General features: G+C 45.8%; 1 protein-coding gene across 1 annotated transcript in view; it reads right to left on the minus strand.

Annotated features, from left to right (window-relative positions):
* Positions 1-5,721: 5,721 nt before the first annotated feature.
* The window catches only part of spata20 (spermatogenesis associated 20), a 44,065-nt gene continuing 34,125 nt past the window's right edge, over positions 5,722-15,661 (minus strand). The window contains exon 16 of the mRNA XM_030097527.1: positions 5,722-6,585. Within this exon, the coding sequence (XP_029953387.1) occupies positions 6,391-6,585 (195 nt within the window). The 3' untranslated portion in view covers positions 5,722-6,390. The remainder of the gene's footprint in view (positions 6,586-15,661) is intronic.

A 15,661-nucleotide genomic window follows, 5' to 3' on the forward strand; every position in this document is an offset into this window, starting at 1 on the left:
CACACATGAAGACAGAGTTAAGCAGAAGGAGCCACAATTTGGGTCTCAACCATCAAATGAACAAAAATCAAGCACTCACCATTAGATGTCAGATTTCTTGGGGGTGCTTTGGCTGTCCCAGGGGGAGCACCAGCGACCTCCACCCATTTCACCCATTCCAAAACTACGGTTCATTTGCATCATTGCCATTTAGAAATGTTAAATTGTAACACTACATTGGCTGAGACACTGCAGTGCTTCGTATCTCTCCTTTAAATTGGGTGGATTTGAGGGTTTTTCTTCATCTGAGTGTCATGATCGTCCTCTTTATTCATGAAATGTGTCACATTTGCTCAGTACTAATGGGTAATGGGTGAGAACAACCGCACAAATGGACAGATTAAACAGATTTTATTGCGCATGGCTTTAATCACATGCTTTCACAGCTGTTACTAGTAAAGGCCTTGACTCGATAAATGGATACAACTGGGCAGAAATTAAGTATTTTTACAAAAAGGTACAGCACCAACATGCATATGAAAGTAATTTAGCTTTTTGTAGGACTACTGTGACTACTTCAAACTCCAGGGTGGTTTACAGGTTCAAGGACGAACCAAACGAAGGTGGATATCAGCTGAAGACTATAAAGAACATGTGTATGTGTTCTCGTGTAATATAATTGTCCATGAGGGTGAAATAACCTCGGGTTGCACCTCATCGCTGCCTCAAGTCACCTGATTCATCCATTTTCTCAATTTTTCACTGTGCTGCGACTAACATTTTTTTTTTTTGGGAAAATGATTATTAACATGGTTTTAGCCTGAAATGTCCCAGGAATGGAGGGGGAATTAAAGCTTCAAGCAAAAAGACTTAAAACCACAGCTGTGATGACAAGACGTGGGGGCTGTTTTAGTCCATAATTCACTGAAGCTTCTGACACATTTCCTCGATGTGCAGTGTAATTATGAAAAAAATAACGCTCAACCCCGAGTTCAGTTGTTCACAAGTGCTGCTTGAAAGTTGTCGAGTTAAATTGGAGGGAATCGGCATTAATGTGTTTGGGGATACTTGAAAAGTTTTTGAGCGTGATCGACTGAAGCTACACCAACTTGTTGTGATCAGCGTGAGTGTTTTAACGTGTTTTCCCTCTCTCCGGAACCGACACATAGTCGACCCGGCTTTCGCACAATCATGCCATCAAATCAGTATCAGATTTGTGTTGGAAATTCAGTAAATACTGATGAATACTGGAAGTCGTGCCACTCTGGAGACTATTTACTACGGCTGTGGTTTGCATGCACAGAAGCAGTGTTTCTTAAAAAAATGAATAAAGACGTTCCAGATGTTCAGAGGACAGATGCTCATCTCCACGCTGTGATGTTCACAGGGACCCTTCGTGGTCGTTTGGGTTCATATTTCTAAATCACATTCAGTGTTTCTCATCTGTACATCTCCATTACCTCTCCAGCTCCGTCCGGACGCCTGCTGGCACCGCCACGTCTCGCCTGGATGCGCTCTGCTGCTCACGACCGCCTCCGACACGCTGCTGCCTCCGACACCGCCCGGCATCCACCGGTCCGGCCTTCCACAAATCACTTGTGCGGAAACTGTGTTGGCCGAGACGTCGCAGAGACACGGCATCGGAGGGCAGACAGGGAGTGTATGTACTGTACTGCGATGCACTGGGCAATCTGTGGATTTCAAGCAGTGGATTTTACTCTTCTATCTCCCCTGAGGAAGCGAGGATGGATGTAAACAGACAGCCCTCTCTCCACCTCCATCCCCCACCCCCACATCGGGAAGCTCAATCGATCACTCGGGAACCACCCCTGGGCCCTCTAGATAAACCCATCTTTATCAGCTTTCAATGAGCAGTGGCAGAAAAAGAAATGGAAAAGGTACAAAGGAACCTGGGGAAAAAGGTGGCACGTTTACGGTCTCAGATTGGATTCAATATTTAGTGGAAAGTGTTCTCAGGTTCATCCATCTTCTATACGGCGCGTTTGACAGAAATGCTGTTCAGGGCTGATCTTCACATTTCTGGTTAATGGACATTAAAAAAATGAGGAATAGTGTTTTTTTAGCTTCTGTTTGTGATTCTAAGCTTTGTTTACAGATATCCAAAGAAAGTTTCCTTATGGAGCAACACCGTTGAGACTAGATCATGTTAATTAATATGTCGACTCCATCTCACGCTGATGAACGTTATTTCTATGAAAATTATTTTTAAAGAGTTGCACTGGACATTTGGAACGCCACTGAGTGTTATACACTAACTTCATACACTAACTTCGACACAGTGCAGGTAAATAAAACACGGATACAAATGTGTATATTGAATGTTTCGCTTGATTAAATGAAGCTGGATTCAGTCAGTACGTCAGCTGAAGTCTGCATTTATGAGAAGAAGGCTTCAAAGTGGAAACGCAATCATATCAAATCAAGACGGTGGAAGTGGGAAGATTTTGGATTGGATTCCCGTGTGTGTGTGTGTGTGTGTGTGATCAACATGGTACCAAGTTGAGCTGATGGGAAGGAGTATTGATTTTCTCCAAGCTTCTTGGGTTTTTCAGACTGGCGCCAAGGGTGGGAAACCTGCTCAGACTCACATAAAGAAGAAAAAAAAAAATCCCTCTCTGGGTTGATTACTTGCTTCACAGAGACACTCTTCTCTCAAAAACGCACCCACACAGACCACACGCTTGCAAATCAAGTTTTCACAGGAGACGAAAAGTTGTTCGACAAAAAAAAAAAAAAAAAAGAAAACTTGATATCTGAAAGGTTTCCTTCACAAAAAGCTCCTTGAACAGTTCAAACTGTGACACGTTTCGACAGGCGGCATCAGAACGGAGAATCTGAACATGCATTTTGTTTTTGATTCGGGTGACAGAAACAGCGTAATAAAAAAAGCATCAATGTCTTCGTCGCCGCCGCCGCCACCCTCTGAACGTTCCTCGGTGTTCCCAGCCCCCCTGTGGCCTCATTACCACACACACACACACACACACACACACTGAGACACGGCAGCCGTATCACACAGCAAGGACAGCAGCGCACACGTGCAACCTCAGATAGCCTCGCCTTGCAGACACTCGCTTTCATTCCACACGGATTGATGAGAACACACGCAGAACGACACGACTCAATAATTTCTCGTATCTCAGACCAAGACGGATCAGGTTACATGCCGAATAATTAGACTCTTAATCTTATTTCACACCCTACACAAAAAAGTGGCTCGTGTTGGTTTGCTTCAACATTTCAACTAAAATGCATCTTAAATTTCAGGTTTTACTCAAACAAGACGTCTGTCTCCGTTGAAGTGTGAGCTCAATCAACAGGAGGACATTTTGTTCAATCCTACTTTAAGCCCAGCAGTGTTAAAAATGGATTTGTTAGCTCGACTAATCTGAGTCTGATCAGGAAGATCATTTCTGCACCAACAATGGGAAGTAATCATTATTTCATTTATATGGAACGTGATCATCTCATCCAGTCTGATCCTGATTTGAATCGGATATGGTCAGTTTAATCAGGTAAAAAGGACTATTTTAACTGGATCGGCTATTAATTGGATTACTTATGGCCCATGTAACTGAAGATTGTGCTTGATCAGCCTGATTTCCTATCTGGACTATTCAAATCCTGGAGATTTGAGACAAAAAGTAATTTTGCAGGTTATAATTTGGATGTCCATAATGCCCAAAATCATTTGGTGAATATTGATAGAGAAGAATATTCTCGTAAACTATTAGAACAGACATTCTGACTCAATATAAAAGCAATAACCAACTTCTTTGATCAGGACTTTGAGAAACTTGGCCCCAACATTTGCGTTTCGACATGATTTTCAAGACGATTTGCTCATTGTGACTGAGAAACTGTGGCCATTTTATTAGTTAAAAAAATGAATCAAACCTTTTTTGCTTTTTGTGGGCTTTCCTACATTAAAGGGCTTCATCCCATTATTACACTGCATATTAATTATTGTAACACTTAGTCCTGCACTTTGTAAAAATGAGGTGCTAAATTAATTTAATGTGGGTTAAAATGTAGCTTCAAGGGCCTTTCGGGGAACCGAACACATTATTTCAACTCCGTGTCTTTCGCTGGCTGCCCACTGCTTTCTGAGCACGGTTTCTGTTAATTGAGTATAATCCAATCGGCAAACTGGCTGCGAGCTACAACTCTGACCTTATCATGGTAATGCGTACAAGGACAGATGCCTGGGCGTGCAGCTCTTCCTTGATTTGCAACCAAGCCGCATTCGCTGGAGCCCGAAAACCATTTGGAAAAGCAGCTGCACCCAGGTGAATTTACATCTGAGGCATTTTTATCTCAAAGCAATTGGGTCAACTGGACGCCGTCGTATGTCTTAGAAAACATTTTGCCTCTTTATCACTTCACGCTGCAGCCGTTGACTCGGCTAGCTGGTCATTTTTATTGGCTATCTGCCTTTTTTTCCATGTTGACATGTATGAAGATATTAATAATATATAGTCAGATCATTGGCGTGCAGATTACAGCATCGTAATGAGCGGGGCCGGCGGGTTAGCCGGGGTCGACCGCTAATCTCTGCGCTAATTAAAATTTAGTCTGCCCGGCGAAACAAAACAATTAGCGGTGGACAATAATGAGAGGAGTGATGGAATTTCGAGAAGGGAGGCAGACAGCCGGTGTGTGTGTGTGTGTGTGTGTGAGAGGATAGAAGACTGAATAAATGAGGAGGCAGAGGTTCCAACTGGGCAGCAAGCATGACGGAGGAGAGACACCATGAAGACGAAGCGAGGTCCCAACCTGGTAGAAGATGATAGGGTGAGACGCTGAAGGGGGGGGGGGGGGGAATGAGACCGTGAAGGGGTTTGGAAGAAACGCACGAAAAGGAGCTCCAAAACAGTGGCAAAGAGCATGACTGTTCCCGATCTGACAAGTTCAGAGCAGCGGGGCCGGGACACTCTACAGAAAAAAAAAAAAAAAAAAAAAAAAATGGAGCAGAGTGATCCCTCGCTCTCTTATCCACGTCTATCTCGGCACCTCATACTCCTCCTCGTGCTGCTCTTCTTCGCCCTGTTTTCCTCTCTCCTGCCAATTTCTGATTCTTCCCGGAAAAGCTGCCGCCTGCCAGAGTGACTTCCCTTGTTCTGCGGGTGACACGAGCCTCGCCAGATCTGAACAGCGAGAGGAGAAGGGGGAGAATCGGCTGACAAAAGCAGACAGAGGTAAACAAGTGCAGGTGGGGAAGGCGCTGACGGAGGGGCTGCCATAGAAACTTCACGTTTTTTTCTCCTCATTGTCCATTCAAGTCTTCGCTCCTAGCAGCAGAACTCCCTGGACGTCCATCAGCATCGACACGTTTCCCCTCTTTCTGAAACACACGTCGGGTAAACGTGAGGCATTGTGTCGGTCACCCAAACATTTCAATCCTCCTCCTGAAACACACGAGAAACCAAAAGAGAGGACAGCAGAGGATTTCCCCATGGATGATGGGTATTCTTGGATCAGCAGGTGGAATCCTGAAACATTCAGTCTTCATGATGGAGGAAAGAGACGGTTTAAAACTGACCGCTGAATGTCTCAAAAAAAAAAAACAGTGAAGGTTTGCTGAAAAGTCACTGTGAGACAAGAATCATTCTATATTGCAAAACATTAAAAAAGTTACAGAATTTGAAGAAAACCTGCAACAAAAAAAAAAAGCACAACAGGTTCCACCTTCAAGACAGCAGTCACACCCAGAGAATAACAACTTCAGACAAAACATAAACATTTGCTCTCAGAATGACAGCCACTGTTTATAAGAGAAATATTTATTGTGCGTATACATGCTGCGTATTCCTGATGTCTAAACCTCAAGATAAAATGCAGAAGGCGCGAGCACCTGCAGCCGGGGAGAGGAGCCCGAGATAACGGATAAGAAGCTGCTGGTGACGGGATGCTTGTCAGAGAGCCGCCGGTTCGCGGCGACGGCGCGACGAATGGAATCAGAACCTGTAAACTTTGACAAAACCTACGCACGTGGATTTGACACAAACCTGCAGGACGGACCAGATATGTTTATACCCTCGGAATACAAACAAGATGTAGGCATGCAGGCGTTTGGGGACAGATCCATGTGACGTGAAGGCGGGAGGAGGAACGCGGGGCTCGGAGAGGTTCGGTTCATCTTCGAGAGTCTTCGTTCGACTTCTGAGCTCAAAGTCAAACTAATGATGTCCATAAAGGGATTTCCGGCTACCTCCTAGCTCGGCCTATCCTAGTTGCAACAATGGAACGGCTGGCAGGAGAAGCCTGACGTCTACCGATGTAGTTCATTAGCTTTTAAAGCTTTTTCTTTGTTTTTCTTGGCAAAGCTGCACTTGCTACCGGCGAAATTAAGCTTGGCTACTTGTGCGTAGAGAGAGGACTCGGCTGGAGTCAGTCCGTCTGCGCGTCGGCGGGGCCGTCCAGGAGCAGCCGCCGCAGCTCCTGGGGGTCGGTGACGGGCAGGGTGCAGGTGAAGTCCTGGCAGACGTAGGCTGTGGCCACGCCCCCCTGCTGAGTCATGGAGGAGAGGGCGGGCAGGCGCTGGCACAGGAAACTCTCCGGGTTACCGTCGGTGAACATCAAAACCTGTAAGACCAACAAGGAAACCTTGTTAAAGGCCTGGATTTACCTCGACTGGCTCAGCCCTGCACACGTGAAGCAATCCCATCTTAACGGTGGATCGTTTCAGCAGCGATCAGACACCCTCCGTTTCTATTGTCCAATTCCTTCATCCAACCACACAATTCACATACTTGTAACACTCACCCAAAATAAACACGCTGAGTCATAGGCCAGCAGCGGCTGCCAGGCTCTCATGCCCATAATAGAGTAAAGAGAAGGGAGTGTGTGGATGAGTGTGCGGTTGAGGAGTTGTGCCTGCAGCAGAGGCGGCTCCTGGACACACACCAGTGTTTTCCTCCCTCACTCACACCCAAACACATCATTTAAATATGCTAACAGCTGACAAAGGTGTGAACATGGCTCAAGGTTGTCTTTGTTTCTGTCGCGTGTGTGTGTGTGTGTGTGTGTGGTCTCAGATTTGAAGTGGGACTGTCCAGTTAGTCATCCTGTCAAATATGTCTTCTCCACGTGGCAGGGAACCACCTTCAGTTGACAACTGAACAAGAACGGACAACAAACACAAAGAGACATGATAAAAGTGAGAAAACAAATGCTTGTGAGGAGAAGGAGGCGGGAAGATCTGAAAAGGAAAGAAGATGCGTCACATGTGAGGTGAGGCTTTGCAAGAAGATGAACAGTCTTGGTTTGCATGGATACAAACACACACAAGGGAGCTGAGGATTGGGTCTGACTTGTGTGTTGTGATTCATTAACAATGGCATTTTAACAGATCTAAAACTACATGCATTGTTAGAGCTGATCAGCTGATGCTGCTCTTACTGTGGTGAGAAGCGTTTCCTCAGCTGGCTCCCCACAGCTTTTAGCTGCAAAGACATTTTACTGTTTCGAACCTCAACCCTGAAATAACTGAAACCAGACATCAGGTCTTCTACATTTTGTGATTGTGGTAAGAAAAGAAAGAATCGGAATGAAACCTTCAGGGAAATACAGGTTTAATTGACCTTTTTTGAAGTTGTTTTAATGCTATTAAGGGCAAATGAAACTTCTCTTCTGTTCCTCGCAGCAGAATTGTTCCCACCCTCTCCATGCAGTCTCTATAAAACTCCCTTTCCCATCCCAGCGTTCCCCTCAGCCATTTAAATTCCCGTTTGTGCCGGTAGCCGTTAGTGGATGGAACGCCCGCTCCATCCCGATGCCTCAACAGTGGCGAGGCATTTCCATTTCTATTACCCAACGTAAATAAAATTTAACGTCAGACAATAATCATCTATTTTATCTTGTTCTCAATAGCAGCATCGCCACACTGACTCGACACGGCTCAGGCTTCATTAGGAGAGCCATCGGGGCCAGGCTCCGAACATTTCTGCATATGGGGAAGACCGGCAAGACGAGTGTGATGGAATGCGGTCATAACGGTGTGACCGTTACCATGGAGACTGGAGAAGGATTTCCCCTGCCGAGCCGAACCTTTTCCCTCTCCTGTCTCGACTCTTTTTGTTTTTTTGTTTTATTTTTTTTTTCCTCAAAGCTTGTCAGCTTGATGCGGCGGCACACTGGGCCAGGACCATATCCAGCCACGCGCCCTCGGCTTAAAGGTCACACCCGAGTCTGTCTGTGTCACAACAACACGATCTGCTCAGAGCCCCCGGGGCGTGGACAGGACCGGCGCAAACCCATGCATGTGTGTGTGTGTGTGTGTGTGTGTGTGTGTGTGTGTGTGAGAGATGGATAAGTGGAACAACAGAAAGAGACAGGGAGGAAGATAATGTGTGAATGTATACACAAAGCTCTGCGAGTGTGATGAGCTGAGAGCGAAGTGTGTGGTCTGGCCGCCCGGCGTCTTGCGCGAATTCTGCAGCAGACAGCACAGTTGGCTACACATGAGAGCGCACTCAGACTCCCACAGGGTTAATCCCCTCAAACTGGGCAACCCTGGAGCACACACACACACTCACACACACACACATGACTCCCGCCCGGTGAATGTCCCTTCTCTGACAGCTCCCTCCCACTCTGCCTCTTCTTCCCCGCCGAACTGTCCGAGCTCAGACACTTAGCGAGAACGCCGTGTACCTGCGCTGACAGCAACGCACAAAAAACACGCAGCTCCCGGGGAAGCGTTTTAACGTCGGACTCCGGCTACCGGGCGCGCAGGCTCGTCGGGATTGGCCTCCTGCCAGCGTGGCGGGAAGAACACGCGCGCGCGCGCCGGCCACACACACACACACTTTTGGAGAGCTCCTGTCATAATGGGGGAAGAGTGATGAGGGCGCCTGCGAATGCGTCATGTTCAGCCAAGTGAGAGGAGATTTACTTCCTCCGTACCCCTTGCTGTTGTTGTATCCACACACACACGCACACACACACACAGCGAATGAAGCGACCTGCTCAGTCATCATAACAACGTAGCATCTGGACCACCACCCCAGGACAGAAACGGACGTGAGCGTGTGCACATAATCAAATCCAAGGGCAGAGGATGCAGCGTGTTCACTGGCAGCAGTCTGAGGACGCAAACTTACACTATTTAGTTTTCCTGAGCAACCTCTGAATCGCCACTGGAAACAAAACCGGAGCGAAGAGAGTTTAACGGAAAGGTGAGTTCGGAGGAATGAATCACAGATCTGGATTGTGTCGGCGCTCTTGATTGAGTTCGCTGTTCCCAAATGAAGGGAAAATCCTTGACACCGGCAGGTTCTGCAACGCGACTGGAAATCTGCATGATTTATATAATTTGACAGAATTATTCAAACCTCCCCGAAGTCGCTGCCTCCGGCCCACGGTACTCATGGGATCACTGAGGCAATATTTTTGGCATACGGGGGGGGGGGGGGGGGGGGGGGGGGGGGGGGGGGAACGCAGAACCACATATAAAATGCACAAAGGAGTCAAAGCAGTGTAAGAAATTCTGCCTTTTCCACACGCCAACAAAGGTATTCTGTGAATAGATGGCACGTCTGATGTCTGCCACCTCTAGTGTTCGTGTCAGCGTCAGCTGAAACAGATCAAAGCATTGGTGGAAACACAGCGAGACTCTGCCTTCCAGGGGTACCTGGGTAACTGGTTTGATACTCGTGAGTCCTAGAAATGGGACAGTGGTGTTCACGCCTCCATAAAGGAATTGAACGAACAAATGCATGTGTTGTTTTATCTGCATAAAGCTCAAAAAAAGCTGGTTATACTGATTTGATTGCGTTTATTTAATGATTCAGTGCATACAGGGAACACCGAAAAGTACCTGCAACCTAAAATATCCGCTTTTGAGCCATCATCATCTGTAACCTTGTTAAATCTGCTCAGAACCTTCCACTTTCTCTTTTTACTTTCTCCCAACATCAGAAACGGCCTGTTCTCCTCCTAATGAGTCCCTATGTTGACAGCTGCCGCAGTAAAAACATTAAGAATGTTCACTTTAAAAGTCACTGGCTTTTAATATTTTTGAGAAAAATCTGTTGGAAAAACTCGACGGCGACAATGAACGGAAGTGAGTGAACATCAAACCAAAGCTTCACTGAAATAAACTGCAACGAAAAACGAAAGCGTGAAACGACAGATTTACAGTTAACAACTGTGACAAAAACTACTGCAAGAACCGGCAGAAGAGTTCACTCTGACCCGAGCTACAACGAGCCCGCTCTGACGGTGCGCTCTGTCCTTCGTCACGCCGCGCGGCGGTGTTCGGCCGCTGACAGCTTCCACGGGACCCTACTTCACTAAATCAACAGCGTCTGCAGCGAGATGTGCGGACGCCTCGATGTCTGGGCAGAATTTACGGCCCCGGCCCTTAATCAGCCTCTGACACTTACGACATACTTCATCAGCTCGTGTTGCGCTTAAGATCAAATGTAATTCTCGCGAGTCGCTATTGTAAAAGTCGCGTCAAGTTTAACACGCAAGGGACACGGTTAGCTGTCTTGAGTTCTCCATAATGTGTCTGATAATTCTTGGGCTGCACTTGTAAAGGACGTTGACATTTTTTAGAAACATTACCCAGACGTACACGTCTCCGTTTTGCTGCTATATCTTGAGACCTACAATGGGTTTTCTCATCATCAAACCTTGTTTTTCAGCTCTATAAACATTGAGCACAATGTGTAGCCATAAAGAAAGCTTAACTAAATGTGACTCCAGCAGCCTCAAAACAACCTTTCTGCTGTGGTTTTTGACATTTACGATGCCCTGAAGGAGTGAATTCATGTTCACAATTTGATACCTTTGACGGTTTGATTTGAAGCTTGATCTGGCAGTTTGTGGCGTAATTTAAGTGCGTATGTTTTAAATTGGCACATAACCAGGAGGAGAAAACAAAAACCTCAAAAATCATGGTTGGCGTTCGGAAGTTAACTACTAAATGTTAACTTTCAACTGAGATATTTCAATTCTAACGCGTGACTGCAACAGTTAGCATGAGCAGATGCCTTTGGCAGCAGGATTAATGTACGCTCCCTGTGAGTCGATTCAAAATGATGTTGGAGAGTGCCAGATTTCTTGGGAAATCACACCTCAACCCACAATGACTGCATTCATGCATTGTTGATCAGATCTAGAGAATAAATCAAGCAGATGCATAGAAAACAAACTAAAAAAAAAAAAAAAATCAGAATGAGTCAGGAGAAGTTGACGATTTTGTTGATTGAAAACGAAAACTAAGACAACTGGCTGCCAACAATGACCATGTTCACCTAAAAGTTAACAAATTTTAAAAGAAATCTTCTTTTGCAGTGATTGGGAGGAAGGGACTTGCTACAAGCGCCTCTTCCCTCCCGACTCAGACTCTTTAGCTAACGGTCAAAGATTCACAGCCACCATGACTCTGCTGAAAGCCAGATGAACTGCAACGAGCCCCAAGAACCGCAAGGTACTATCTGTCCGCGTGAGATTAAAAGACCGCCCGACTCCCACGGAGGTGTTTCATTAGCTCTCGGTGACGGAGCCAGACGAAATGACAAATAAAGTTCAGAAAATCCAGCTTCTGTTCCACCTCGACACAGATAGAAGTAATAATATCCAAGCATGGGCAGATGTGTGCTGAGAAACAGAGCCTTATGCCATGTATATTACCACCAGCACCAAGGAAAAGGGTGTTACGTCACACTGTGGGGGGAAATCATGCGAGCACTCGCCTCCCTCCGATTTCATGCTACAGCAACGTAAATTAACGCAGACATACGTTGTCTTTTAATGACAATCTACTGAGTAAACGATGCTTCAGTTAAAGCGAGAGGGAAAAAAAATAAATAACTGAGAAGTGTTAGAAGGAAAAAAAAAACTGGGAGTTGTGCCAGAGGGTGAAATGTACGGCTGCAGCAGAGCTTCAAACACTTGTTAGCTCGGAGGTGTGCACAAAGACGACGGCTGAACGATCCAAGCAGAATATCTGTTAATTACTTTCCATACGACTGCAAAACCTTTCCTTTATGTTCTACCGAGGGCTGTCACAAAGTGCTCTGGTTTCTGCTGAAATCAACGGGAAAGATTAAAAAATGTCACCGATAAAACTAACAAGGAGAATTTAGAAGGATCTTTCATTTATTCCCATTTATATAATGTCATTAAAATTGTAACTTTGACCTGAAAGATTGAAGGATGTGAAAAGTGGTAAAAGTTAATGGATTGGATGGATGTGGAGTAATATCTGTACGTCCTGATGTAAAAAAAACTACAACGTGCAGTGTTGGTAGTTTCTATGGAATCGCACATGATGGGTACCTTAAAAAATGTTATATAAGAGAACAAATGTCTGAGACAGAGATGTTAAAGCCATTCAAATGTCAATGGAGCATTTCCATGTTCAGAGTTTATAGTACCAGCGTTACTCGTAATAGCAACTCAACGTGGTTTATTGATCTCTGCATGCATGTGTCTGGTTTAATCATACAACTAAATAACAGCACCCACTAGTGGCCATATACACTGGTTTCAGCATTTCTGCCGTTTGACTCTTCCTTTCATAGAATCTAGAGAATTAGGACTGCGTATATCAAGTCATTTTGTAATCCTGAGGTTGCCATTAGATCAGGGGTGGGGAATCCTGGTCCTGGAGGGCCGCAGACCTGCATGTTTTCCATGTCTCCCTGCTTCAACACACCTGAATCGAATCAAGATTCATGGCCAAGTCCAGCAGAAAGCCAGATAACGAGCCTCATTGCAATCAGCTGTGTTGAAGCAGGGAGACATGGAAAACATGCAGGTCTGCGGCCCTCCAGGACCAGGATTCCCCACCCCTGCATTAGATCAACAATGTCTCACTAAAAAGTTAGTAAGTTGCTCAAATAAGACTGTGTGGCGGCTGTCATCCTTGGCCTGTGAGCGTGTGTGTGTGTGTGTGTGTGTGTGTGTGTGTGTGTGTGTGTGTGTGTGTGTGTGTGTGTGTTTACGGATGACTGAATCTGATTATGGACTGGAATAGAAATACTTCATGTCAAGCGTGTCGAGACTGCTTTAGCAGTAAAATGTGATAAATGAGAAGAAATTTATTTCATTGTCAAGTTGTCAGCGTGACGAATGATATCCATCTCCAGAACGGCGATGATCTGTTCAGACTGAAAGCCTCTGGGATTCGATCAAAACCCATGAAGACAGCCCGCCCTTCAAATCTTTAAGCGGATTGTTTTAACATTTACGGTGTTCGCCGCAGCGGAGCGAGGGTGGCAACAACAGTGGCAACACCGCTGTGACGCTACACACTTTAATGATCGGACAAAAGGACGCCCGTCAGTGGCAACCCAATCCAAACCACTGTTTTCAGGCTGAGTTATCAGAAGTATTGAGGCTGTACTCGATGAACCGCTCGTACCGTATCTCTGTGGAGCTGACAGAAACGTCGGTGCGCGGTGTTCTTCGACTGAGCGTCCTCCAGCATGTGTAAATGCAAACTGAGTTTTGGCAACGCCAACGAAACAAAATGCTCTGAACTGCTTTCCTTCCTTTGACTGCCAATGAGACTGGGCTCAGGCTGCTTCCTGCTATTTATGGCCCCACAAATTGCTTGGTTACAACGGTTGTTCTCGGTAGAGGTTTGCAGGACACATTTTTACAGATTTCAACATGAAATTCAGAGTGTTTTCGAAGTTGGAGAGAAAGCTTGATTCATTCACTCTTTGAATTTTTTTTCTCTATTCCTACCATGGATGAAACTTAAATTGACAAGTTTTCAAACCTTATATGTTACAGAATGTGAAAAAGAATTTTCAGTCGAGCAGAAAAACACTGTACTACACCTAATTGAAGGATTTATGTGTACTATATTCTTGAATTTCACTAGAGTAGCTAATTATGAGACTTTAGTTCAGGACGTGTCTTTATTTTTACCATATGACTTAATTTTGGCCTGAACTATTTATACTTCTACAATGTATAAAACTTGTCAGCTTCATTATTTAGGAGCCCATAGTTGATCTAGAAATAAATGGAGAAGAGAATATGTGTTGTTATTACAGTGATTTCCTGACTGAGGCAGGCTGAAACCAGTCTGGCACTAACAAGAAAAAAACCAAGCTGAGAATCTTTGGGTCAATGTGAAGGCGGCGCTCTTGCATGAAAACCTGGATTCTGATCAAGGGATTGGAGCAGAAACTGCAGGTGTTGCATCAACAAGAGCATCCTGCCAATTTGGTGGACGAGAGGAGTCTGTAATGACGAGCTCAGGAAGCAAACGATGCAGCGTTCAATGAGCGGGGGGTCGGACTGGTCACACGGTCAGGAGGCCAAGAGAGCACTCCCGCAGGGTGGGGGGTGCAAGAGAGGGAGACCCCGACACGCCTGGAGACGCAGGAGAATGTCAGAGTTAGCGGACAGAGCGCTGTCGCTGCTTGAGGCAAAATGTACTGCACAAAATCGGTCGTCCACCGGCACTCAGCATCTGACCCTGTTCCATCAGGAACGAAGAGGAAAGAGTAAGCAAGTAAATATAGCGAGTTACAAGACACGTAAAATGAAGGAAAAGGTTTAATTTCAGATGAAATTGCTTGTGAATAAAGATTACATTCCCTCAAATATTCACGTTTGCATTAAGAGCATACTTTTCTTCCTTTACCTCATGACAGTTAAATACAAACGCCAACGCCTGGTTATTATATAATTATGACTAAACAGTGATTTGTTAAACCCGAATCAATCGATACACAAAGAGCACAATCTAAATAGTTTTAAACGCCGCTGGTGAGACATTATAATTTCCGTTCCTGTCAATATTTCACTCTTCAAACTCGCTCTTCACATGTAAAACGAAGGTCAAGCTAAACTTGGACGCGACATTCGACTGTCCCCCAAATCCACGCCCGAGTGAAAATATTCACAGCCTATGCAGATAAACAGAGAGTGAGGCAAACACGTGGGCATCTGCAACTGCGTGTGCGTGCGTGCGTGTGTGCGTGTGTGTGTGTGTGTGCGTGTGCACATGGGTGTCTTATCGGTTCAGCGTGGGTTTTATTTACCGAGCCGAGATGCGGATGAGCGTGGAGCGCGGCGCACAACTCCAGCAGACGAGATACAACCACGGGCGGAGGATTATATCTCAAACAACGCTGTTAAAGCAGTCCACTCACGGCCGGGGACCGAGTGCACGTGCACGTGCACCTCCCCCATAGCTTCACGGATGTACTGGCGCATGCTGGAATTACTGGATAGAAACACGACAGGAGAAGAGGGCGAGGAGACTTAAAGTATATGCAACATGCCGGATTAACAGGTTCAACATGAAAAGAGTGAAAATGAAAAGTAGACGATGGGTGACCCCGATGCGTCTTGGAATGCACTTTCCTTCTGCAGAGAACCATCTGGAACCCGTCCCACAGCTGTCAATCAATCTGCTTTCTGTTGACTGGTTATCGGGCTTAGCAGGGTCATTAACTGACAACAGAAGAATCGATGCCTGGATACACAATACTAAACACACACACACACACACACACATACAGTCTTTCCGGAGCTTTGATGAGTGGACGGAGGGATTGTGACGGAGGGTGGAGAGCAGCCAAGGAGCAGCGAGGCGGCAGATTGAGGAGCGGGAGCTCAGAGATCACCGAGCGGGATTGTGAGACCGCCGAGCTGTAATCCTCCTCCGCGCTGGGTCGTTACC

Source organism: Salarias fasciatus, chromosome 8 (genome assembly GCF_902148845.1).
Source record: "Salarias fasciatus chromosome 8, fSalaFa1.1, whole genome shotgun sequence".
In the NCBI taxonomy this organism is placed as follows: Eukaryota; Metazoa; Chordata; class Actinopteri; order Blenniiformes; family Blenniidae; genus Salarias; species Salarias fasciatus.